Genomic DNA, 27,477 nt, shown 5'->3' with positions numbered 1-27,477 from the left:
CATAAATTCTTTCATTTGCAGAGGCACTCAAGGTTGCACCTACAGATGGAAATACAACTATATAGGAGGCATTAAGCTCAGCTCTAATCCACCGTCTAGCTCATCTTTATTTCACTTTTCAGACTTAAGCTACCATTTGGGAGTATTCCTTAACAAGAGGCTGGCATTCATGATTTATGTATAACTTTTCAATCTTAGATTATTAACCTGTAATGAGTTATAGGCTATCTGTCTTTCTTTCACTATAAAAATATTGCTTTATAACTTTAGTATTAGCACCTGATCTCAGCTATTCTGCTCTGTCATTTATCATCATTACTGTACTTCTATATCCCGTTCTTTATGTTGCATCACATTTTATGAGCTATGAGCCCTACTAATCAAATTCACAGTATATGACAAGAAGCAATAATCAGCCAGTGATTCGAAAATGCTCTACTGTCAAAGCTCCAGCACAGACAAACGTGCGTAAATCTTTTAACTGCAGCCATGTGCACGTCCTAATCTTGGCCTAACTTTGCTGTTTCATGTTTACCTGAGAAGAGCTGCAAATCGCATTACAACTGTGTTCATTCATCACTCCTGACAAAATGTATTTCACTGATTGTTTCAATGATGTATTGTCGCTCATATTTTTTGCTTTTTTATGGCTAGAAGTTTCAATAACTAGAACCAGCTCTTTCATCTCTTATGAAAAGTTTAATTCAATCTGAACAATCCTACCTGATTAAATGGAATGCATCTATCTCAAACTTATTCAATCATATATAATTATGAAAATTACAGATACTACATCTATTTGCAGATTACTAAAATTGCTGTGAAGAACATATCTGAAGGGGTCTCTGCTCTCTTTGCTTTAAGTAATTTCTCCATTGGTGCAACTTTGAGCTCTGAGAGTTTAGCGCTAAAAATGTGTGACAAGCAACTTAATTACAAAGAAAGACTGATAAGGGTCTCAAATGACAGGCACAAACTAATTACATGAACATTCAAATGCTACATTTACCCTGCATATGCTATACTCAGACCATAAAATGACAGGCCACAGATGGCTCAATTACACAAATGAGATGAAAAACAGGTCTCAGTGGAAATTAAAAAATGATTGAGGAAGAATGCTTGACTTGCCAGCATTGAGCGCTTTGAGGAACTATACATAGGTGTGAGTGTTTTCAACAGCCCTTCCTGAGCCGTGCCCTTAGGGGCACCTTGCATAGACGAGACTATTCTTAGTACTTTGATGAATACTTTCTGAAGCAACTTCTGAAGTATGTGGCGTGAAAAAAATAAGAAGTAATTGAAAAAGTTAGATTAGATGCCATGGTGCTTGTTTGTTTTCTTTTTCAACAACAAAAAAAGGGAAATTCATTTCCAACAACATGCTAAAGAATTCATGTGAAGCACAAACACTTTTAAAAATAAAAATTTGCCCCTTCAGATATTTATTCTGCTTTTGTTGTCACACGTATATGTTCCAAGTGATCTAAGAAATGTTAATATTAAAAGGGAGGTTTTAAATTATGACAATTAATGACACATCAACACTCACCAGACACACACGAACACTGACACATAATCAGAAACAAACACCTTTGTTCCAGAATTCAATTTAGCAACAAGACATAGGCCAAAAGACCTTAAATTGAATATATTATACCTCAATCTAAAGAAAGATCAAAAATAAACTTCTATCAATCAGAAAAGGGTTCACAAAGCAAATTTCTAAGGCTTTGAGACTCCAGGAAATAGAACCGGGAGCCATTGTTTCCTGATCAACCTCCCACAATCACTCCAAGAGTGCCCTGACAACAGTTTGTGTCCTTAAGTTCAACTCCATTTAATTTATGTAGCCGGATAGTGAGCTTGAAGCACACCAATAAGTTCACCTCTGAATGGCTCAAACAAAATAAAAAAGTTTTTTAAGAAGCCAAATTAAAGTCTAAGTTGAATCCAAGTGTGACGAGGGCTTCTAGTGGGCCAAACCATGCCTGAAAACCCTCCAATATATCTCAATTAATTCAAACAGGTGACCAGGATTTTGCCAGTCATTACCCTTTATGGCAAATGTTCGATGGCAGTTGTTCCCGCTGAGAGTCGCACAACCTGTTTCAGGTTTAAAGGGCAATTATAAATTGTATACATTTTGCCTCATAAATTTTAATTTTAATACATCTCTTTGTATTTTCTTAGTTGTCTTTGACTGATATTAAAAAGTCTTTTGCAATCTGAAAGAGTTTGGCATATAATCAATACCAGAAGAAATCTTTAAAGGAGCAAATGCTTTTTCGCATCGCCACAGCGACAGTCTCTCAAACTCTCTAAGTACAAGTACAGTATTTGTAATTCTAATGTGATAGCTCGTGTACTTAATTTTACCCATCGTAGTTTGCCTGCTTTAAAGTGTCCATGGTAATGACCTGCGGCGGGTGCAGTCAGTCATCCTTGCCATCTGTTGGCACTGGCATGTGACCCATCTGGTTAAGCCCCAACAGATGAATCATCCACTTGGCTTCCAGACCCTGACTTCAACTCGAACTCTATTTCACATTGTGTCATTCGCCACAGTTCACTGGGCTGGGGTTTTGTCTTTTGATACAGGTCCCTTTCTGCTCGAGGTCAGCAGCTGTTTTCTGTGCTTGTGTGACACAGTGCTTCGCTTAATGACTCCAGGGATCTAAGAAAACAACATGGAATTGTGGTGTTCATTAGGTGGTAAGCAGTAAAGGATGTTGCTCCCCTTCTCTTGGGTACAATCAGAGCTGTCTGTGTCAGAATGTGTGACGGAGTTAGGGTAGCAGAAAGTGTCTTGGTATTTTGTTTGTGAGTGATAGTAAGACAGCAAGAGAGGAATAGATAGATTAGGAGTCTGTTCTCTGGTCTGTTTTGGTGAAGAAAAAGGAAAGTTTTTTAAAACCTCACCTTAGCGCAGGACTTATAGATCCTGAGTGAAAGAAAGCAGCTGAAATCGGAGCACGACACTTTGCAAATGTGGCTAAATGAGTTTGGATTTGTTCAGTAAGATGGATGTTTATTCTTACCCAAATTTATATCCTGGCGCCTCTGTGATTTCCCATTTACTGCTAGGGCTTTACACAGTTTGTTGAGAGCTTTTTTTTTTTTTTATCTCTCAAAAGAAACGTTTTGAGTCCTCAAAGTATCCACACACATCCTTGTAAAATAAAATAGTATCTATTTTTGCAGTAATGTGTGCCTATAATAAGGGCAGCTTTTAACAATTGATCAGTTTGACAACATAAACCGCAGACAAATTGAAGGTAAAACTCAGACTATAATGAACAAACCTCAAATAGCCGAAGGGCACCCAGAAAAAAGATTTGATCAAGGAAATTTCATGCTTTGCATTACCTTGAGAAATAATTTCTAGAAATGGGTTTATAAAACAGTAGACACCATCAATAGCTTCTTTTTAAAAGAGCATTTATGTTTGTGACATAGATGTTATTACCATACATCAGAGAAATCAAAGAAACCCTATTAGTTTTTAAGATTTTATCAATTAAAATTGACATGCCTGCCATTAATAGCTTGTTTTCTCTTGTCAGTGTGGCATTCTGTTTATAAAGCTTTACTTTGTATGATGGATATTTGGAATCATATTCAACAAGCAAATATTTTCATTTTTTTCCCAAAGTGTTCAAGAAATTTGTTTGGTAAATATTTCAATATGGGAGGGATGAATGTGCTGCAGTGCCTGGCCAAACAGTTACATCTGTGATTCTGGCACAAGAGCAGTCAGAGGTTCATCATTTGGCTTTTTCCTCCAGCACTGATTTCTCTCCAACTCTGGTTCTCTGTTAGCCCTTTGATTCTTTTGTTCTTCTTTGGTCCTCGCCCCATGAATCGCTTTTGAGCAGTTTCGTTCTCCTCCCACTTGTCTTCTTCTTTCGTCCCGTTTCCTCCCCCTCCTTCAACAACAGTTCTGTATCCAAGTGTCTTTTCTGTCTCAGTACACACAAATGATAATCCAATCAGACATGAAAATGGTATTCTAGCCCTGAAGTTGGCGGAAGTGTAAAAAAAAAACTGTTGTGTGGGGAATTACATTGGGACACTTTTGCTCTGTTACTGATTATTTTGTAAAAATGTGTCATTATAGTTGTGCATTTCATAATTACCGACAAGTTATTACTGGTTGTTGTTTTTAGTACTAACTACGCTGCTTCCTACGTTTTTGATCTCATTGATTTCAGAATAGCAAAGTACAAACATCATTATTTGCTTCTTTTCTCCAAGGCAGGCGTCTTCGGGTTAGGTCCTGAATTGGCCCTGTTTAGTAACTGGCTGTGCCTCCAATAAAAAAAAAAAAAACAATATTTCAACTTCAAACACTTATCACAAACACAGCATCAGCATGCTGTTGTCTGTGCATGTCTGCGTCTGTGTGTAAGCGGGAGCTTGGCTGCTATCAGTCCTTGCCTCTGGTGAAAGGAGTGTGCAGCATGAAGGAGAGGGGTGGAGCACAGGTCTGTCATCGGGGTAATGTTTATCACACAGAAGCAGGAGACACACAAGCACTGTTGAAAACCTGCGCTCACAAGTACACAAACTCATGCAATATTCAGAAAGGTCTATGTGCAAGAGGACGAGTACTCATTCAATTTGTGGAGGTTACAACCTTAAATGTTTCTGGAATTGTTATAAACCAACAGAAACACAGTTTTGAAGTGGTGGGAAAATCAGAGGGCTTTCCAGATTTTTTCACAATTATTAAAACAAAAAGTGTTTTCTGCATTTGTATTCCTTTTCCTTGTCGATGCCTTGCAGAATTACATTTCACTGCCATCATAGCTGCACACTTATATTTCTCTACTAGTTTTGCACATCCAGAGACTGAAAGCTTTCCTCATTCATCTTCATAGAGCGGCTTATCTCTGTTGGATGGGATAGAAGATGCATGTGAACAGCCACTTGTACGGTTCTAAAACATAATACTTAGCTCTAAACCCTCTCAATTGTTGCTCCAGCTGTAAGTCTTGGGTTGTTTTCCTGCTGCTTCAGTCTCATATGTTCATAACTTCTCATATATTTTATTTACGTATTGCCTTGTAATAAGCTTCATATATCTTTCTATCAGTTATGACCAGCTTTTATGACCCTGCTGTTGAAAAGCCTCTCTTGACTCAATGTTGCCACCAACACATTTCAGGTGGATTCAGGGTGAAGCACAGTGTTAGTTTTTCCATCACACATAGCATTTTGCACGTTGGCCAAATGTGCCTTTTTTGTCACAAGTCTGGAGTCTTTCCTATGTTTGCTATCTCCCCTACATGACTTGTGCCAAACTCCAAAATTAACTTTCTATCGCCTTTCATTTAGCAATGCGTTTATGTTTGCCACTTCTCCATAAGGGCCACATTTGTAGAGTATGCGTACGTTGTCATGTCGATAGCTCATTCCAACTCAGCTGTGAATCTCTGCTGCAGAGCTGACATGAATCTTTTAGCTTCTTTTTTTGTTTGTTTGTTTAATGATCTCCTATGCTTCCGCTCAGATTTTGTCTTGGTGTGTTTGGAGGTTTTACTTAGATATAAGAAAATATATTCAGGCAATTAGATATTTAGTGTTTTTGTATAAATGATGATTTGTGGAAAATCAAGTTTACTGCTGGTTGCAGTGACGTAGGGGCAGACTCTTCTCTCCAGTCCTGCACACAGCTATTTCCAGGTGTGGGTCAAAAACACTCAGGCATCTAAGAGCCGTTAGCTGATAATGCAACCGCCTTCACTTTTTCCTCTTGTTGCCCTTCACAAGCCCCCCAAGCTTTTCGTTTTCTAACATCACCTGCCCTCTCCATGACTTTCCTCCCCTATTGTCCATCCTGTCTTCAATATTCGATCCTCTCACCCATGCCGGGCCCTCTTACCACTTCTCATGTCGTCTCTCCTCAGCATGCGCTCTCCTCTGCCCCTACTGTTTCCCCAATACTCTTCATCTTCCTTGAGTGATGGGGGCGAGACAGAGGGAAGAGCAGACAGCAGAGTCACTTCATCAACCACAGTCTGATAGTTCATCAGCAGCTGTTCAAAGTGCTGCTACTTTGTCTTCATTAGTTGCCCTTGGTTTCCTTTTATTTAAAAGTCATTGGAAAACTTATTGCAAATCCTGAAATCTCCCGCCTGCGCACTATATTTTGTCTTTTCGGGACCTGATTTAGAAAGCTGAAAGCTTTTTTTTTTTATATGATCACCTTAGTTTCAAATTCTATTGAAGCTGCACAAAATTGAAGGCTATGTCAAAGCCTCAGAATAGAAATAGAATAGTAAGGAGTAATACCATTATAAAAAGGAGATATGAAATGACATGTGGGAAATAAAAAACAAGGATGATTCTTAAATTAAAATGGTTATTTTAGCTATTTAAAAAGAAATAAATTCTACATTGCTTGTCAAATCAGAAAGAATTTTTCACAGACTTCATGAAGCTTAGAGCAGCTACTACAGAGAATTATCTCTCAAACTTGTCTCTTTTTTTTTTTTTCCCCACAGATAACTACTGGAATGCAGCATCATTCACCACCCCATCATCCTACCTGCATTTTGCCACCTTTCAGGGAGAGACCAGCGCTGACATCTCCTTCTATTTCAAGACGAGCGCTCCCTACGGCGTCTTTCTGGAAAATCTGGGCAACACTGACTTTATCCGCCTGGAGCTCAAATGTAAGATGCTTTTGAGATGCACTGCGAGTGCAGAAGAGTCATTTCTTTGAGTTTGCCTTTCTTTTTCTATATCCTTGAGACTAATCTTTATCCAGCCAAGTGGCAGACAGTGTTTGGCGCACGCCGTATTACACACACATGCCCACCATCACAAAGGTTTTATGCAAGCGCACACGTGCACACATACACCAGGAGCAACCATTTGCCTTCCTGATTATAGCACACGCTTTGTGTGATTGCGGGAGAGAGCAATCATTTATTTAAGGTAATTGGTGTGCACAATAATTATGTCCATTATAAACCGCTATTTAACCAAATCACCCATTTTTAGGGATGACATAACACAAGTCCTTGTTCATACATTCACACACCTTTGCTGTCTGTCCTCTTTTCATTTTTCCATCTCTGAAAAAACATAATTTCGTGTGAAGAGGAGCATTTCAATCTGAAGGGAAAATAATCACAGCACACATGCAGACGTCCACGTACACAAAAGTCAAACAATATGGTTGATTTAGAGCTGTCGGTGAACAGAGTTTATTCTTAGAGTCATTGTGTTTACTTGCTGCATGACACTTTAAAGAGACCAAAGTAGTTCCATGCAGAAAGCATCCTTAGTTTTACAAGGTTTTTGCTAAGTAGACACTCTCAGCCTGAGTAAAACAATAAAGACGACTGAAGCTTTCGTATGCAGTTCTGTTTGACATGCTGTAGTTCTCAAGAGGTCAAGCTATTGTTAATAACCAGATGGCTTATTAAAGAGTTAACCTGCAGATATCTTATCTGCAAACTTCCACTTTCTCAACTTCCACTTTCTCATCCATCAAATCGGTTGGCGATTTTTATTTTTTCCCTCCAGTGCTGTGAATGAACTCTCACAGATCCAAAAACGTTACTTTGTCCAACATCTCTGACCAGGTGGAAAAGACTATATCTAGCAAAGTACGATGTAGCTTTCTGCTGTGGGACCAGAGCTCTATGATTAGGAAAAAGCAAGGTTGCACAAAAATCTAAAGTGGACCTGTCTGCACTTTGTTCAGTAAAACAGCTGAGAAAATAAATGGACTGAAGGGAAGCACATTTTTACGTCAAACAGAAAGTAACCAGAAAAGAGCAATTGGGATGTTTCAGTCCTGAAAGAGACATAAACATAAATCTACAATAAACAAATTTAAATGATAGCTTCTGAAAACAAACAAACTTTAAAAACAGCTGTTAGACATCACCCATTCATTGTTTACACTGTCCTATCCTTGCAAAGTCCCGGTGCCTATCTCCAACAGTACTAGGGTAGTTGGTGGGCTTTACCCTTGTTGCCATTTCATCATAGGGCAACATGGAAACAAACAGGCCAAACAACCAGGCATGCAAACATTCCCTCCTAAGGGCAAGTTGGAGCAACCAGTCAAGTGGGAGGTAACCAGAATACCTAGAGAGAACATCCAAACTTTATCCAACAAGGCCCCAGGCTGGGATTCAAATACAGGACCTTCTTGCTGCAAGGCAACAGTTCTAACAACTGCGCCACCACGCAGTCCTTCGCTGCAAGGCGGCAAGGTGAAAAACTGTGCCACGGTTTAGCCCAAATAAGACAGGCAAAATTATTTTATCTACCTGTAATTAATACCATATATTGGTCCAAAGATGTATTGGAGAATGAAAACAATAGTACTTTTAAAGGTTGACGTAAGGTCAAAGTAAAAATTGTATATATACTAAAATTTTCACACTTTAGTGTATTTTTTTGTGTGAAGACCACAAAGATCTACACAATAAGCACATAACTGTAAAGTGGAACGAAAAGGATTATTTTTATGTTCTTTTTTTTAATATTAAAAAACTTGGTGTGCGTATATGAACTGTAGGAAGACATCCTATTTCCCAGTAATGTGATGGACATGTGAATTCATGTAGAAACATTGCATCTCAATAATCTCAAATACCTGTCAGTAGTTCCTAAGTCTTGATTGATTGTTGCTTTTGATCTTCTCAGAACGTCGTCGCTTTATTCGGCTGGACCTCCGAACACAAACCCATCAAACAATAACCGAAATAGAAGAGAATGTGAAAGAGAGGAGATGCATTTTTAAACGACACAAAGAAGGTCGCATTTCTCATCCATCAAGTCCTCCCAGAGTCTTACGGCTGACATGTCACGCTCTGAGCTCCTACGATCTGTTTCAGTGGTTTAGATTAAATTCCCTGCTCCCATAGTGGAACCGTTCTCATCAGGCGTTTTTAAAACCTTTTCAAATTAATCACAGAGCTGTATTGTGAGACTGTGTCGTGGCACAGCGGGGAAGTCGATTAGTGGTTAATTGCATGTTTTTTGTGCTTTAGGAGGATTTGAACATTTGGGTCAGAGTTGCTTGCTGACCATTTCCAGACAGTGTGGGGAAATTTATGCAAAGCTCATGTTGTAAGAAATAGAAATTTAAAAAAAAATTATCTGTTAAAGGTTAGTCTGAACCCTTTTCACCAAATAATGATGTCTGTTAGTGAGCTTTTAGCACATATGGTCCAAAACCTTTTTATTTTTCTAATTCGTCCACAAGTCAAACACTTGTTTCATGCATATTTTTAATTTTATAAACACAAACCGTGTGAGAAAATGCTACTCTGGCTTGGTGCATGTCTTCCCACCGCGTACATAAAACACAATGACAGTAAGTCAGCCTGTCACAGCTGCAGTGCGTGTGTGCGCGTGTGTATGGGTGTGTACATATATCTCTCTCGAGGCTTTCAAAATGCCCCCACATTGATTTTTTTTCTCTTCCCTCCGTTGCTATCATCTTGCATTTTGCCCCGCAGCACACGTTTAGACACACAGTCACAAAACGGCTCATATGCACACTTGCGCGCAGAGACACACACATAATCTCTGCCCTCTTGCTGGTGCAAAACTCTATCTGCTGCAATCCAGAGAGGGCATGAAATGGCAGCATTAAACTAGACTAGCACGGCTTTGCCATTGCAGGGGCTCAAAGCACTGAAACACACATTTACTGATACGCTCACAAAACCTTTTTTTTTTTTCAAAAAGAAAATACACATTACTTTCACCTCAGCAGGCTCAAAGTCATATTCCTCTTTTAATCTTTACACTGAAGGGTGGATACATAATCATTTTTTGCGAGGAAATGCTGAAGACTTACTTAGAAGTGAACTAGTGACAGAAGCGAGGACATTCAGGAAGGTCTCCAAACACACAAGTGCTTGACTTTTTGAATTCTCTGTGGCTTGAGGGAAAGTATGTGCCATATGCCACTTTTTTCAGCTCTCAAGAGGCCTCGTGGTCTGTCTTACCCAGAGGTTATATTTAAGTTTAGTATCCAGCAGAGAAAAGTCCTTTCCTACTGGAGACCTCAGTTTTGCAAACTGTGTCATAGCCTTCTTCAAGTGAAGACAAAATACTGTAAGTTTGAAATCAGGATGTGCAGCTTTCTCTAGAAATATTAGTAATTGCTTTCCAAAACATTCCTTTCTAAAGCATTCATACTTGTTGTTTAATATATTATCTTTTTTTTTTTTTGACACTCTTCCCTACATGCCAGATTTATGGACTGTTCCCCTATTAGCTGTCCCGTCAATAAATTCTCCCACCTGAGTTGTGGATCTCAATGGCTCCTCCAGAGAGGCTCGGGGTTTTTTGGGTTCTTCTCTGATTAATGTTCTTCTTGGCTGATGTCAGTTTCATGTCTTGGTGGATTTGCAGCTGTGCCATATGCTTTCTTAAATTTTTATGTTTTTATTTTTTTTGATAATGGATTTAACAATGCAGTGTGAGATAGTGAGAGCTTTTTTTACAGTGTAACACTTCTTTAAACTTAACCTTGACCTCTTTGGTGTGTCCCTGTATATCCATCATTCTTAATGCTCACTAATTGTTCTTTAGCAATCCCCTGAGGCACACGAAACAGATCACAGAACAGCTATGTTTATGCTGAGATTATTTTGCATATAAATAGATTCCATTTACTACTGAACTAAGTGCAGAAATCTAATGTATCCTATTGTTTTGGGATGGAAAAAAGTTTAAAAATGTTATGTTAATACTTTCAAAAGATGGAGTCATAAGTTGCAAAGAAACAGCCATCATTCTGTGCTTTGATGGCAAAACGGATTTTTACTTCTGCAGCAAAATTAGAAAAGTTGGAGCTGAGGGATCATTTTGGTTCAGTAAATTCTCTTACTCAAACCTAAATGTTACTTTTGTCACTGCTGTATCGGGGTTTGTTGTTGCACTTGGAATTTAGCTTTCAGAAAAGCAGGGTTTCCATCCTTTGATTGTTTAGTGTCTTTTGCAGGTTGGGAAAAAGTGAAAGACTAACAAACCGAATAAGACAAAAACTAAGATTTAATAAGCGCAACAGAAAAGAGATCAAACAGATAATACACTACCAGCTGCCTGAAAAACAAACGAACAGCTAGACTGAACTTTACATTAGACAAACACACGAGTGCACGCAGCCATTCCCACACAAGCAGTGCTGCTTTTACTCAAAGTCATCCACGGTCTCTTTTGCGATTTATCATCCATCGATTGTGCCATGCTACTGCATAATTTAAAACTTGGCTCTTTTAGCCTTTGTTTGAAAAGATAAATACAAACCTAAATCTCAAGAAACAAACACACACACACACACAAAAAAAAGACACATACGGGGCAACAAGCATGTATAAAAACACACAGGAATGGAAAATTGAATTCAGGCACACAATTACCTTCTGACATCTTCTCATCTACACAAATAGATGAGACAAACTCTGTACTATCAGGAGGTTTTTATTTTTATTCCCACCAGAATAAAACTTTTAGATCACAGACACCCATACGCACACATAAATGAGCATTATTATACAGAATTGTTGAAGCTATGTTTCCGCTGGGGTCTATGTGATTGTCATTTTCTCCCTGTTTAATGCATCACACCTCTCTACCTTCCAGGCTTGTTTGAGGATACAGACATCATTAATTCTGTGAACTAAAGGCTGTCAAATGCCATATATTGTAAATGTTTAACGCATAAACTTAGATTTTAAGCAGCAATCAGCAGCTGTCATCATGGAGGTAAATCCCACACATCCATAATTATGGAGGTGGGGGGGTTGTGCATGTATGACATTGAAACAACAGATGTTCTTCACAGTACATGGCGCACACACACACTGAGACTGTGCGAGAGAATGGATCCAAGTTACAGGCTTTTCATTCTTGCCATATACCAGCAGGTAGGCTTCGTATATTCAAAGCTTTGTCTGTAATAGGGGGGGGAAGCAAGGAAGCAGGTGCATGTCAAGCTGGAAGAGGTACAGGAAGGGAAGCGTCCTGTTGCCGCGGCAGCAGATGAGTCAAGAAGGAACTACAACTGTCTCAGTCTTGAGCTTGAATTAGTTGAAAGGTAAGGGGCGTTAGTATGCAAGGTTGACTTGCTCAGGGTTCACAGATGCTTTTGTCATCAAAATATGAACAATAGAACACTTAACAATACCAATATTTCAAATCAAACACTCAAACTGCCCAAATCTGCTAACCACGACAATCCCTCTTTGTTCGCCTTTTGGTGAGGTGCAGTAGATCTTCAGGTTTGCATGCGTGCAACACTCCAAATAAGAGCTTTGTTTGACAAATCAAAGAAAATCAAACGAGGACTGTCATTTAAATCGACTCTTTCTAAAAGCAGAGGCACAAAAGATAAGGAGTATAACAGGCACAACGCACAGAGGAGACACCAAAGGAGCCGGAGAGGTGAAGCAGAGTGGGGGAATCAGACAGACAGATGAGGCGCACAGTTAACGCGGTTTGTCACAGTTCTAAAGCAGCACTTGTCACATAATAGTAGCAGAAACTCCACAGAGACTAAGCATAGATTTAGCTTTAGATGGAGACAAGCACATCAATGTCAAGGTTTGTACGCATTGAAATAAAAAAAATTATTAAAGCCGATTGAGAACCATGGACTAATTTTCCTCGTTTGATTATATTAAGGGTGATCGGAAATTATATTCCTGTTAATTTTAGGCACTGTCACTGGTAAACACTGAAAATGTTGACGGGGAGTTTGGTGAACCGACAATGGTTTCTTAGAAACACTTCTGGAAAGGTTGATTATAAAACAGAGCCAGGAATTGTTTTGCAGAATCGAAGCAAGTCTGCTTCGATTCTGCTTAGTCATGGATAAAACAATTCCAGTGCATATAACCTGGAAAAGAAAATATTTAAATAAATCATGAATCATTTAAAATGCTTTGTAGAGTGCAAGTCACTGTGAGTTATAAGACGTTATCCAGTTGGGAAACTTGTTTTAACGTTTGCATGTAAGCTGGGGCTGTTGGTGGGTGGAGATGGTTTTGTGCAACAATAATTAAGAAGTTGTACAAAAGAACAACTTCTTTGTCTGTGTAAAGGCACCGGTAGTTGGAATGCCAGGTGAACACATAATGAGAACTTCTCTCTCTCACTTCCATTGCTCTTAATCGACTAGAAAAAAAAATTCTGCAATACCTGCTGCAGTAAAATACAGGAGATTATAGAAAGATTAACGAGTCACCTGCTTGTTTTCTGCTCTGTGTTAATTTAAATGGCTCATGTATGATTGCTTAGGTTATCCTTGAATTTATTTGATAATGCAGGTGGTGTTAAATAAGTCATGTTGTCTGACCTTAAGAACAGAACAAGAGACGTTCCTAAGGAATTACAACAAAGTGCTATATTGTCTATCTTACTAAGCTTGCTTGCAAATTAACTAACTGCTAAGAATTTCGAGAGGGATTGAAGCGGCATGCAGACGAAGGAAAGAAACGGTCAAGGCGCTGGTAAATGGAAGAGCAAGAAGTACTAAAAAGCAAAGTAAGAGGAAGATGAGTAAACTGAAAGAATATAAAACTCCGGAGAGACTAAATTTGTTGTGAAAAGGATGCAAGGCCAAACACTGGAAGAAATAACTGTATGATAAAAGATATAATTAGATGAGAGCGATATGAAAAGGAGGAAAAGGCCAGGAATATTGATTGGGCAAAACAAAAGAAGAAAGTTCATTTCCCTATTGATTAATACACAAAATTATCCTCTGAAATACACAGGCAAATAGAGCAAAAATGAGCCAGCACAACATGGAGCGATTAATCATCAGTATGGCGCAGTACATCGACGCCAGAAGCAACAATATGGCACCCAGAATGCATAAGTCTTACAGTATTTCCAAAATTTGGAAAGAAGTCAAGTCAATTTTAATTCACAGGAGGAAAATTGGCTCTCTAGAAGCAAAAGAAAAATGTGTTTAATTCTTTTGTTGTTGCTTCAAGTTATCAAGTAAAAAGTCTTAACATTTCGCTGAGACAAGCATACAGAGAATTAACAAGTCAAATGTTTTAGAGTTTAAAAAAACATAAAGCTGTTACAGGCTTTCATACCTGACAACATTTTGTCACATTACAACCTCAAACTATAAGGTATTTTTAATTAATTGTGTATTTAATGATTTGTATTTGTATCATGCATATATATTTAGACCCTTTTTTCCACTGAAAAATAAAACAAAACACTGCTTTTAAAATTTAGCTATTTAGTAGCTGATAACCTTGGTTCAGAACTGCAACTGAGTGGTTTATAGTAAAACATTTTAATGTGTTAAAACAGGTAGGTCCAACACATGAAATTCCAATATATTTTATTGAAAATTGTCCTTGTAACTAGGGATGCACTGATATTATTATCAACATGGTGGTGTCTATTTGATACCACATGCATCTACTCAAACTCATTGCTATTCATCGAAATGTGCATTTCTTATACAAAAACACATAAGGGAATGACATCATCAGTCTGCGTCTACGCCTCCCAGTAAGCGGTGGTGAAACAGCATAAAATTGAAGCAAAAAGAACCAAGAATACCAAAAGATTCAAACAGGGAATCAAAGTCCAGAACTTTTAACACTTGCAATTTCACAAACCACTGAAAAAAAAAACTAATGCAACGCTGAGTGCCAAGACTTTGCTAGAAGCATCAGGAATCTGTAGCACCTGTAAACTCTCACGAAGCGGACAATGATGTCCGGGAACAATCTGCATGCAGTGACAAATAACAGTGGCAGTGAATAAATAAAGATTTTACTGCAAGTAGCTGAGCCTGCCTGCAAAAAACCTTCATGGTTTACACACACACACGCCCACAAACCCATCAAGGGCGAGTTGAATTTAAGAACTGTATCTGTGATTAACAGGTGTGGCAAAGCTGTTTGTTCAAAAACAAAAGATACAGTGTTAAAAACGAAAAGCAATTTGTTTCATTAAAAGTGCAATTCTTTTATCTTTAAAAAACACAAAGTAGAACGTGACAGAAAAAGAATAACACATTAACACATCCGTAGTTGTAACATGCCAAAATACGTAAAAGTTCAAACAATACAAATACTCTTTCAAAGCAATGTGGATGGTGTTTGTGAACTATTTCTATGACTTCATCAGGTTCAGATACAGTTGGAAATGTGGGGGGAAGTGGTGTTTGTTCTCTGTTACACACAATGTGTAGATACTTATAAAGTCAAAGCTAAATAGTCGTTCCTTGGTAACCTTTCCTCTGATGGATGGCAACATCTGGAGTGCACAGGTTGAAAGGTCAATCACTCAAACACAGAGAATCAGAAATATCAATGAATGATTTACATTGAGGTACACCCATCAAGGAAGAACACTGCCCCCTTTTGGTCTGCTGCAAGCAATTAGCAAATTAAATTTTAGTAAATTAATTACTGCCACACAACTGCAATCTTCAGTTACATAACTTATGTATACAAAATAACTTTCTCAAGTCAAGTCTTACTGAAATAATAAAAAAATGTATAATTGGCATCTTTTTCCTTTTTCTTTAAGCAGTTTTTTTTTTTGTTGGTGTTTTTTGTTTGTCGTTTTTTTTTTTGCAATTTCCTGTTTATCTTTTCAATCTCTGGCTTTGCCATCTCTAACAGGACCAGTGAAATCTGCAGCACGACGTCTTAATATGCAAATTCAACAGGTCTTGACACCAATTGACGTTCTGTGGGATTGGCCCTGTCCAGATCTGTGTGCAGTCGTGTTGTGCAAAACTGAAATCTATATCTGGCAAATAAATGGACCTGAACCAAGTGAGGCATTAGATCACTGACTGGATGTCTATACCAGACGACTGGACCATATCTGAACAGCTAGTTTTGGACTTGAACATTTTGCAGTATTTTGTCATGGCAGTTACCACTTTACTCTTGAAACTAAGGTTTCTCTTTGTTTTTCTCCAGCCCCCACAGTGGTCTCCTTCTCTTTCGATGTTGGCAACGGACCTGTGGAGCTGACTGTGCACTCGTCTACACCCCTCAATGACGACCAGTGGCATCGTGTGATGGCTGAGCGCAACATCAAAGAAGCAGTCCTCCAGGTGGACCAGGTGTACCGGACATCCCGGCTAGCGCCCGCACAGGGACACACACGGCTAGAGCTGTTCAGCCAGCTCTACGTCGGTACGACACACACGCGCGCACGGACACTCACAAAATTAACAATCATGTTTTCATCTAGAGGACTGCCCGCTGTGCACACATCTTATTGCTTTCTGAACACTTATTGTTGCCTTTGTAAAGGACATATAGTCTAGAACTTGAATAACACAAAATAACTTCTGTGTCTTCCATTCTTATTAAAAAAAAGGTTTATATGTGGACTTATGCTGCCCTCCAATTGAGACAACCACGTTCAGAACGTCTGAATGATTCATAAATTAAAGATGTGCCAGCTTTACTGCTCTTTAAGACGTTCCATTCAGCTTAGCCACAGCCACCACTAATTAAAAGTCTCCAGGACACTCGCAAAAAACACAACGATGTGTTTTGCTTAATCATTTGCACATATGTAGACTCACACTCATCCTTGGAAAGTCATCCATTTCAGTGATCTGAGTTTTAATAAATTCAAAACTGACTCTCTTAGAAAGGTCGTTTCATTAATACTTTAATACCTTAAGTACACATTTCTATTGCTATGGATTAACATTGCAAAGAGGGGCTATCTGTACTATTTGATTGTTAGAGGGAGCAATTTCTTCCTTAGTGATGGGGGAAGAAAGTTGGCTTGCTTCTGTTGTTTCTCTGTTCTATGCTTTAAGCCCACTATAAGTACAGAAAATAGAATATCTGTCCTATTTTTACCTTGCGACTTGACTTCTGCTTCATTTTGTCTTTTGTGCTGAGCCTTCAGCGCTCTACCCAGCAAACTTCAGGGCTGAGAGAGTTTTAGGGATTTGCGAATAGAAGGAAAAGTGCTGAGGCAAGTTTGAGACTTCCTACTATCTTGTGGAAAGAAAGTTCTGCTCAGAAGAGATTGCTGAAATTTCCAATCAGGCATCCCGATGTGATAGCCTTAACAATCCTGATCCCCGTTTGTAATATAATTCCATCCTCTCATCATTTTTTTCTCTGATTGGAACATCATCTTCTTATCAGGAACCCATTCTGCTCACAGTGACATTTATTGAAATGGAAAGAACTGAGAAAGGCTTTGTCTCTGTGCAACCTGCAGATATACTGGCTTGCAAAAGTAATCATACCCTTGAACTTTTTCTCAAATCTCACAGGCGTAAACTGGACTAAAAAGGCTACATAACTTTAACTCTCTCTTTGCTTTTTCCCTAAAAAGCCTGAAATTTTAATCAAATGTGTATCCAGACCCTTTTATTCTGATAAACCTAAAAACGTTTCAGTAGAAACTCCTGTCACCTAATTAAATGGTGTGTAATTTATTCTCTCTATAAGTACAGGTTCTGTGAAATCCTTGGAGGTTTGTTAGAGAACATTAGTGATCACACAGCAACAATGAAGACCAAGAAGCCCGACAGAAAGGTCAGGGGTGAGGTTGTTCAGAGGTTTAAAGCAAAAAAAGGTTCTAAAACAATGTCTGAAGAATTGTTTTATTAATCTTCTGAAAATTGAAGAAGTATGACACAATCTACCAAGCTTTATATATAAATGTGTTGAACACAAATTGACATCTCACTTCTTTTTTTTTTCTGGAAAAAAATATTAAACTTCCGTTCCACCCCACATTTATGTGTTACTTGGTGTTTTACTTTGTGTGTCACAAAACATTCTCATATAATATAATGAAGTTGGTGATTATAGTGTAATCCATCTCTCTTCTTTGCACACATGTTCCTAACCCACCAAGGGAAGGACTGTGTATAGCCATAGCCACTAAGGTGACAGGGCCACCTCATATCAGGTCTCTAATCTCTGCTTAATCCTAAATAGAGCAACACCTTGAGAAGTCCCAGAAAGTGACCCAAGCAGTCACAGGAAGGAGCCGGGGTTTGGCCCCTGGACAGAGATCTTTTAGTGTTTGATGAAGAGATGTGTGCAGAGCTGAAAGAGCTCAAAATCAGGACAAGATTTTGTCCTGACTCACTTGATTGTGTCTTGTTATGGAACACGTCATACCACTTCACACTTGTCTTTGCCTTTTATTGATGTGAATGTTAAAAAGAATAATGGGAAGCAGGCTGTGAATACAACTGATTTCTGCTGCACTGATCTTAGACTGAAATATATTCTGTACAAATCAGCTTGATTGATCTTTGTGTTTCTCTCATACGCACATCAAAGACAAAATGACGCTTGATTTTGCTAACCTTGGTCTCATGTTTGTCTGTGTATCACCTCTTTCACTCCCTCTTAATCAATACACTCCCTGTCAAGCGTTTGATTGCTTTACTGTTTACCGCACAGTGGCTCATTTGCTGTAATGGCTTTGAAAGTAAATGTTACACTATCAGCTTGCTGCCATTTACTTCACACTGTTAACTTTTAGCTTCCCATTCCGCTTCATACATGAACGTAGCTACAAATCCTGCCGCGTTTTATTAGCTTTATGCCACCATCTGTGTCTTGAGTTCCGTTTTGATTAATTCTCGCACCCATGTGTGTTTTTTGTAAGCTCCCTCATGCTTGGATTGTGCTGTCTGTCTTTTGTTATTTTTTTTTCTTTTTTGCTTCTGTCTGCATGGACTGGGCTCTTGCTTGTTACCTGCTCACTGCATGTGTGTGACACCCATCACAGGAAAACCAGCTGCACTCACCTGTCAAGACAGTAGGTAACATTTTATCTGTAAAACAAGAGATATTCCTACAGAGATGTGAATGTATTATATTGAGTTATAAAATGCTGGTTGTAACATTCAAAAATAATATGACATTATAGTTTAAATAATAATTAAATTTAGGTAACTTACATGACAAATCTTCCCTAGACTTTTGAAAAACTATTTCTTGTTTCCATTGTTTTTGTTACACTTATATGTTTCAGATCATCACACCAATTTTAATATCAGACACAGATTACCGAAATATACCCAATGATCAGTTTTCAAATGATTAATTCATTTAGGGAAACTATCAAAACCAATATTTTCTGAAAAACTATTCAGCCTCTAAAACTGTCAGCTGCTTATGCTATCCTTAGCAGAAACATTAGCTATCACATTATAACTTTTTTGCATTACTGTAGAAGAATTTTGCCAATTTTGTGGTTCAGCCAAAATCTGTGGATTTTTAAGATGAGATGTTCTGTTTAAGGTCATGTCACAACTTCTTAGTCTGATTTAAATCACTTCAAGATTTGTATTGAGCCATTAAGAATTGACTTGATGGTAGGCTTGGATCATTCATTGTCCTGTGACATAGCCCAAGTGTGCGTAAGCTCGAGATGTTGTGGTAGAGAGGTTTAGAATGGGGAATTATTTTGCCTGGTTGGTTTGGATAGTTTTTTTCACATAATAAATGAAACTGTCTTTTGAAAACTGGATTTTGTTTGTTTTTCTTTTAGATTAACTTGTGTTAAGGGTGTTATTTCTTCACGGCAGTGTTGTAGTACTCGAAAACGGTCTTGGTCTCGAGACCGGTCTTAAGACCATTTTTTGATAGTCTCGGTCTTGTCTCGGACTCGACCACATTTGGTCTCGGTCTTGTCTCGGTCTCGGACATTGAGGACTCGGTATTTTATTTCAAGACCGGTCAAGACCACAACTGTGAAAATAACGCTAAATCATCAGTATCAATTTCTTTAAGATCCTTCTTTTTATTGGATGCACTCCTGATTCAAATCCAAGCAATAACCCGTCTCATTGGTAAATGCATGTTGCTGTTTTTTTAACTGCTGTCGCCCCCCCCCTTTCACCTTGAGCGCGGACTGCAGCACTTCGATTGAAAGTTACAAGTGGTTGTCTGAGAAGGGGATAAGATGTCGGCCAAATCATCGGTTATAAAATTTGGCTATTTAAATCACAAACAATACATTTGTAAAGCAACATTGAGAAAAAAGCATACAGCGCAATGTAAGTTCTGCAGTGCTTCACTATCAGAGACGGTGGGGACTACGTCCAACTTTTATCGACACCTTGAAAGAAAGCACAAAGAAAGGTAAGCTGTGTGTAAAAGTGATATTAGGAAAGCTAGCAAGTTAACGTAAGCAATTTCCTCGGTATCAAAATTATTCTACCCGGCCATCACACAGTTCTTATTTCAATATTAGCTACACATATTAAGTTAGCTAAAGTTATATATGTATGCTTTATCTTTTAGGGTGAATGTTCTCCTTTCTTATCCGCTATTTGCCACCTAGCTTGATGCACAAGTTGTCACCTAGTAGTGTTTGTGAAAACATGTCGGACATTACTGATTTAATTTAAAGAAGTGTTGATTCGTGTTGTGCATGGACAACGCTGTTTCAATTACAGCTTTCCTGAACATGTCTCCGTATTTCTGTCGGCTTCATGAGTGGATTGCAGCACATAGGTGGAAGCAGAGCAAAAATAAAAGTCTGAATAGATAATCGTAATATATTTTGGTTCTTGTTCAATACTTCTCATGAAGGAGAAGACTGATGTGGAAGTCTCTACCTATGTTTATTAATAACCATAATAAGGTGACGTACGTAACCATGACAGAACAATGGTTCGTAATGGTTCTGTCAATAAGTAACCATGACAGAACGTAATGGTTCGTAATGGTTACGTTCTGTAACGTAACCATGACAGAACGTAATGGTTCGTAACTTTAAACTAATTTTATGTATCACCTACTTTATTTCAACCACTGTTCAACTACATGGTTATCCTTGTTCTCGAGTTTTGCCATTGACATTTTCTAAAGCTTTGGCGTATTATGAAACTGCTTCCAGTTGTATAATTTTATTTTTGAAACGCATGCAGTTGGGCCTCTAAATGTCAGATTTCTTTATTATGTATGTTATGTATAAGTTGCTACATCCATTCAACAGCAGAGTTAAAGATGCAGTATGTAACTTTGTTAAAACAAAAAAATATCTTTGTAAAAGTTATATAGTTTTTTTTTATATATTTATGTCACTATGTTGTGTCAGTATGTTATGAGACCGACAAGCTGTGAAAATATTGAGCTCCTCTGCCTTTTCTCCATGTTCCCAGTGCTAACTGGAGAAATACACTGCTTGGTCAAAAACAAACCATCTGATCCAGCAAAAGGGTCTTAGAACTGATAAAAGTCAGTCATGTTTTTGTGCACGTATTTCAATGGGGTTTGTATTTCTGCAGATGGCAGTAGTCGCTCAGGGAGGAAGTGAAGGAGATCAATCTTTTTTTCAACAAATTATCTGTCTCATAACATATTGTCACAACTTGGTGATAGATATAGATTTATTTAAGAAAAGTTATATAATGTAGCTATAATCTGTATACGAGAGAGAAACGAGAGAAATGATTGGCATTTTTTCAGTTTTACATATTTGCACATGGTTTTGAAATAGCACATTTAAAAACAACATAAATGTATGTACTGTTCATGAAAGGCAGAGAAAATACTATTTTGATCGACTTTGATTGTTTGAAATTCTGTGATTACAACATAGAAGTACTAAATAAAGATGTTTATGTTTATTCCAGTTCTCTCTGTAAAATATCTAGGTGTTTTTACGTGAATGTGGGTCTTTTAGATCAATTTTAGTGATTTTGATCATGTTTCACATTTTATTGTCACATACTGGCGCTGGTCTTGGTCTTGACTCGGTCTCGACTTCCCTCGGTCTTGGTCTTGACTTGGTATCGGACCCTAAAAGTCTTGGTCTTGTCTCGGTCTCGATACACTCTGGTCTTGGTCTTGTCTTGGTCTCGGGTTAGGTGGTCTTGAACACAACACTGCTTCACGGCCAATAAATACATTGACTGACTTTTGAAGTCAGCCGGTTGCACTGGGTTTTATTTAGGTCATCAGCATTATATACAAATGCACCAATTAATCAAAAACACAAAAACAAAGAAAATCTTTGGGATTAATGCTTTTACACCGCATTGTAATGCTTGTGGAGCTCAGTGTACCTGGACAGTAATTGGTATTTGCAGCCTGATTTTGTTTTTGAACAAGTTTGGTAAGCTTCCCAAAAATAGTGTTTGGAAACTTTTGGTGTTTAAGGCAGACAAATATTGGCGCAATTATAAAAGTTTTAAGTGATATCAAAAATTTTAGTTTTGCTATCATGTTGAGGACTGGGAAGTTTACTCAGTGTCTAATTAGCAATTTCAGACATTACAAAGAAGCCTCAAAGCATGTTCACTCTCATCTTCTACCATGCTGCAAATCCTGGATTAATCTGTCCAAAGCATCTTCTCCCAAAGGGTCTGTTCTATTTCTGTTCATCTATCTGTCCTAAATATTCTTTAAAAAACAAAGCAAGCAGAAGTTCTCTGTATCAGATGCTTTCCTCAATAAATTGAGGTGATTGGTTTTTGTGAGAAACCCTACACAATTTCTTAGCTATGTTAAACTTTTTATAGCCTACGAGACAGTAGCAAAGCTTTAACATGGTTTTAATCTTATAGTAGTTGGCTTTTGTATATATAGATTTTTTTCTTTGCGTTAAAAATTGAAAAACTGTTTTTTTATGTTTCTTTTTTCTTTTCTATTTACAAGCCATTTTTTCAAATTGGATCAAGTGTCTTATCTCCACATTTCCAGTTTTACCTAAGTATGTTATTTGTGACTGATACATCGTGTGTATACTTTTGAATTACAGACTGTAGTCACTCTCCATCAAGCTCTATTAGATCGCATTTAGGAGTCATAAAGAAGCGGGACGCACCTGTGCTTCAGGATGTGTTAGTGTGTACGTGCCTGCCTCAGTCTCTGCAGGCATCAGAGCCTGCTGTCCGTTTAATCAGAGACTGATTTAGCCCTGGGTAAACAGGTGGCAGAAACCTCCAGCCAATCAGTGCTACAAAATAGATTAATTAAGAGGTCTACTAAGAGTGTAATTCTTTATGAGACTGGAAGTGGAGAAAGCAGGTGAAAATCCACCTGCATCCTGATTTCTGAATGATGCATTGGCTGGAGAGAACCAGTGCATGTTTTGGTAGTCTTTCTATTTCTATGATCCCGCAGTTAAGTAGTTAAGTTTCTTTTCTTTCCTTTATGCGAAAATGCTGATGAGGGAGGAAACAATTTGCACATTCAAGTTTCCTTACATGTCCTTTTCAAGTTGTTATTTCTCCCTAAGCAAGAGGATCCAATTTGGAGACTTGAATCCCTAAAATGTCCCATGGCTCTTGTTAATGATGGTGTTCATGTATGTGTGTGCATACCTGCCTTTCTGTCCTATGTCAGGGTGCTTGCATATTCAAATCGATACCTGTAGGTGCATGTTTATGAGTGTGTTTATTGCTTTAGTCATTTAGCTCCAAATTCATCTATTTAACGTCCTTACCTTGTCCATTTTAATGGGTAGTTAGACTGTAATGGTGCTAGACCAGAATGACAATGGAAGCATTTTATAAAAATGGCTATTGACACCCCAAGGCAACCCATTAATGTTTGTATTGACTCACTGAAATCAGGTACGCTGTGTGTGGCGCGTTTTGAATGTGTTTGTCTGAAGTATGTGGTTTTGCATACGTTCATGCACCAATTAGCATGTGCGTGCTTGCGAGATGTTCATTAAGAAACCGTGTTCATTAGGCTTTTCTAATTAGTGAAAAATCAAATGAGTTGAAGGTTGTTTCAAGAACAGTGTCACAGTTTGAAAGATTAGCATAACATCAGTGGCTTCCTCCAGGCTCTAGTATATCCGCGTTTCTAAAACTGATTAAAACAGAGCCTCTTGCATTCAGAATGACTCCTGTAACCCTGAATCCCATTTGTCAACTATTCCTGCTCTTCATTTCTTTCCCTGATCCCTTTCTGTTGCCTCTCAGGTGCTGCGGGGGGCCAGCGGGGGTTTCTGGGTTGTATCCGAGCCTTACGAATGAATGGCATCAACCTCAACCTGGAAGAGAGAGCCAAAGTCACGCCAGGGGTTATGTCTGGTTGCCAGGGTCACTGTACCAGCTTTGGGATGTACTGCAGGAATGGAGGGAAGTGTGTGGAGAGGTATAACGGGTATTTATGTGACTGTACCACCACTGCCTTCAACGGCCCGTTCTGCACCAAAGGTAAGGACTTTTTTTTTTTTTTATGTACCAGTTTGAGCCTCAGTGTGTATTCTAGTGTCTTATGTTTCTTTGCAAATGTATTGTCACTGCAGTTTGCTTACCAGGCAAACTGCAGTGGTCCAGCAGTAGGCCTGTGCTCTCCTTTAGATAATTCAATTCTAGTCACTCAAAGAATTTCATCACTCCAAACGTCTGGACAACACCTTCATGGAAACTAGGATGAGAGTGGAACACTTAAAGCAGGAGGGAAAATCACTCAGCTTTAGTAACTAATTGAATATCTGAGTGAAAATGGGAACCAGTTGGTCAGCGCAGGTTCTCAGGCAGAAGGTAGAAATACTATCAGGGTTCTGGAGATTTCCTGGTCTTCTGAAGTTGAAAGAGCTGACTTATGTATTCCTCACTGATCTTAGTGTGAGGAGAGATGGGATGGGATCTTAGAGTTATTGGTGGGGGTTGCAGGTAGTTGACTGAAGTACACTTAAGTTAGTAAGTGAAGCAAAATGTACTAGGACTATTTATACAAGGTCCTGTACATCCTCAAACTATTCCATTCAAAACCAACAAGTACATTTCAAGACTTTTATGGTTTCTCATTTGTCGGATTTTTACTTCAAGCTTTTCAAACTTACAATAGTTGTTTTATTTTAAAATAAAACACAAAATCCTTGAACCTGAGCTTATCCACTTCTACAAAGCCATTTGTGGAAGAATTTTATCATTCATAGTCCCTCTTTAGTCCACAGAGTCAGAGTCAAATAGCACCAGAATTACTGCTATAGTACTTATGCTTTATTGAGCTTCATTGGCCGACACCCTACTGTGATTTTTGCTGCGCTTTGTGATTGTCCTCACTTCCTATTCAGTTTGCAGCCGTCTGTGTTGAAAGTGTTTGGGCTTATGATAAAAGCCATCGATTGGCAGTGATATTGTGCTTACCTACCAATTCTCCCTGACTTCAAGGTGTGCTTGCTGAATACTGAGAATGTGGAAAGGCAGACCTGGGAGATCAAACTGGGGGAAATGAATAAAAATAAAATGAAATAATAAATTACTTTTGCAAAAATGTGAGTGTGTTTAGATTTTGGAAGATCACAGACAGAAAATGTCACACAGCAGCTCTGCTTCAACTTTGTTGCATATTGCTAAAACATCGTGTTTGTTTCATAGGGATTCATTAGATAGTCTATTAAAGTTCTACTTCCCAGAACAAGTTTTTGTAAAGTACTCGGGGGAGAAGAGCAGCAATGTTGTCAGAGGCATTCTGCTAGCTCAGAGTCAGAGAGTTGATCTCCGACACGTGAATTAATTTGTTTCCTAAAGTTGAATGGTGTTTTTCCCCTGCGCTCTTGGCAGGGGTGTGACAAGATGACAGAAAAGCAGTGTGCATCTTTTTGTGGGTAGTTGTGCTTGCGTATCTCTCTCTTTTTGTGTGTGTGTCCTCATGTGCTATGACAGAATGACAGTGTTCAGTGATAGTGCTAACATAAGACATGAAAAGACCTCCTTTGAATTCTGTCATAAGCAATGAAGTATTTCAAGATTTAAAGAATAAAGATTAGCCTACTGTCTGTGTAAGAGGGAGGGGCTTGTGTGGATGCGTGCATGAGTGTGTGTGATTGTGGAGTGGGGGTGGGGGGTGTATGGGTACACATCACAGAAGCAGACGAAAGGGAGAGAGCACACCCTTGTGTCTGTTTGTTTTTTTGCACATCACTTTAACTTCTTCATCATCTGTTCCCTTAGATTTTTCCCATTTCTCCAAAAATTGTTTCAGTCTGCTTTCTTTTCATGTTTCTCCCACTTATTATATTCTGTTTTTCTTTAGTCTTGTCTTATTGTTTCTTTGCCCTTTTCCAAAGTTTTCCCATTCTTCCCTCTTTAATGTACCATCACCCTTTCCACCTCTCTAACCCATCCTCCCAGTGAGTGAAAAATGCATGGAGTCAGCCATAATTGCACAGTGCATTTCCATTGTATCCATGTTTACACAGTGCTTAGGGGCCCCACCGGTGTTATTATTATACACTCCCATTCTTTTTGCTTTTCTGCCCTTGGAGGCCATTGGGTGTCTGTGTGCAAAGGTACATACACAAATGAATACCCGAGCGCAAGCATCCCACATCTGTATTACCTCTGCAGTCACACAATCACACAGAACATGCTGTGGCTCTGGTTCGCTTTTCTCATTCATTTTGCCAGAAAATTGTATGTTGCCTCTGAAGCTTTGGGCTTTGAGTGAGTCACATTTTTTTTCCCTCCAGCTAGGCAGAGATGGAGGTTGGTTGCCAACAGATTTGGTCAAAATGTTGATTTAAAAGGTGCTTAAAATTTTAAATACTCAGCTTTTTAACTGGCATATGCCAAGTCAACTATTTGTACAGCACACTTCAGCAACGAGGCAGTTCAATGCACTACGTTTTGTCAAATGCATTTGACACAATCATCAAGCAGATATACATTAATTGTGTTGATCAGTATTCCACTTACTCTTTAAAGTTGCCTTTGATTAGTAGTATTTTTGTGGTTTTCTGGAAGTTTGTTCCAGATTAGGTTAGGTTAACAGAATGTATCAGGATAAGAAACCACATGAGCATCTGAAATGTTGAATTCTTGTTACAGACCTCCAATCTGAGAGGGGAAGGAAATGTGAAAACTCTGCAAGGCACTAAATATTGTGTGAATTTTGTAGATATAATTTGGAACAGCTTTAGTAAACTTTCTTAAAGGTTTGCATAGAAAGTAATATAAGACTACTTAGAAACACTGTTTGTCATAGCAATTTGCTAAATGGGCCTCTTTCAGCTTTGAAATGTATCTAAATGTAGAAAAGGTTTCCCCTGTAAGAATATTCCAGCCAGGAAAGTCTCCCATTTTCTATTAATAAGGCTTCTATTAAATTTAAGTAGTGTAGCATGAAGAATTTATCAGTCTGAGTCTGGTGGGAGACAGGGGTGCAGTGAAGCTTTATAAAATTTATATAAATGTGTTCAGTTGCAATTTTGTGTTCAGGAGGGATAAGACAAACATGTCATAGTGTATTCTACACAGAAAAAAAAGAAAAACAAACACTTTTCTTTTTGTATTTCCCACAGGCCTTCTTTTTAGGTTGATGGTGTTTGTCGCTGTTTTTAGCAGATCCAGACTGAATGCACACACGCACTCCAAACAAAGAGCATAACTGATATAGGTTACAGAAAATAAGGTTGCTTCTTCTGAACGTTTGATTATGAGAATCAATAAGCCCCCTGGGATGTTTAAAGCATGCCATTAGGTTCATTAATGTACTGGTAAATGGCGTATTGTTTGGTTTCTGGTGCTGG

The 27,477-nt window shown here is 38.4% G+C and overlaps 1 protein-coding gene across 2 annotated transcripts in view; it reads left to right on the top strand.

The window, feature by feature from the left end:
• cntnap2 (contactin associated protein like 2) overlaps positions 1 to 27,477 on the top strand; it is a 298,543-nt gene that overhangs the window by 241,484 nt on the left and 29,582 nt on the right. For both annotated transcript variants that reach the window (XM_023326735.1, XM_023326734.1), the window contains exons 18-20: positions 6,510 to 6,680; positions 15,954 to 16,172; positions 23,918 to 24,154. In XM_023326735.1, the coding sequence (XP_023182503.1) occupies positions 6,510 to 6,680; positions 15,954 to 16,172; positions 23,918 to 24,154 (627 nt within the window). The remainder of the gene's footprint in view (positions 1 to 6,509; positions 6,681 to 15,953; positions 16,173 to 23,917; positions 24,155 to 27,477) is intronic.

Source organism: Xiphophorus maculatus, chromosome 21 (genome assembly GCF_002775205.1).
Source record: "Xiphophorus maculatus strain JP 163 A chromosome 21, X_maculatus-5.0-male, whole genome shotgun sequence".
Taxonomy (NCBI): Eukaryota; Metazoa; Chordata; class Actinopteri; order Cyprinodontiformes; family Poeciliidae; genus Xiphophorus; species Xiphophorus maculatus.
Note: the sequence above shows the minus strand (reverse complement) of the source record. Positions and strands in the feature narration are given on the sequence as shown.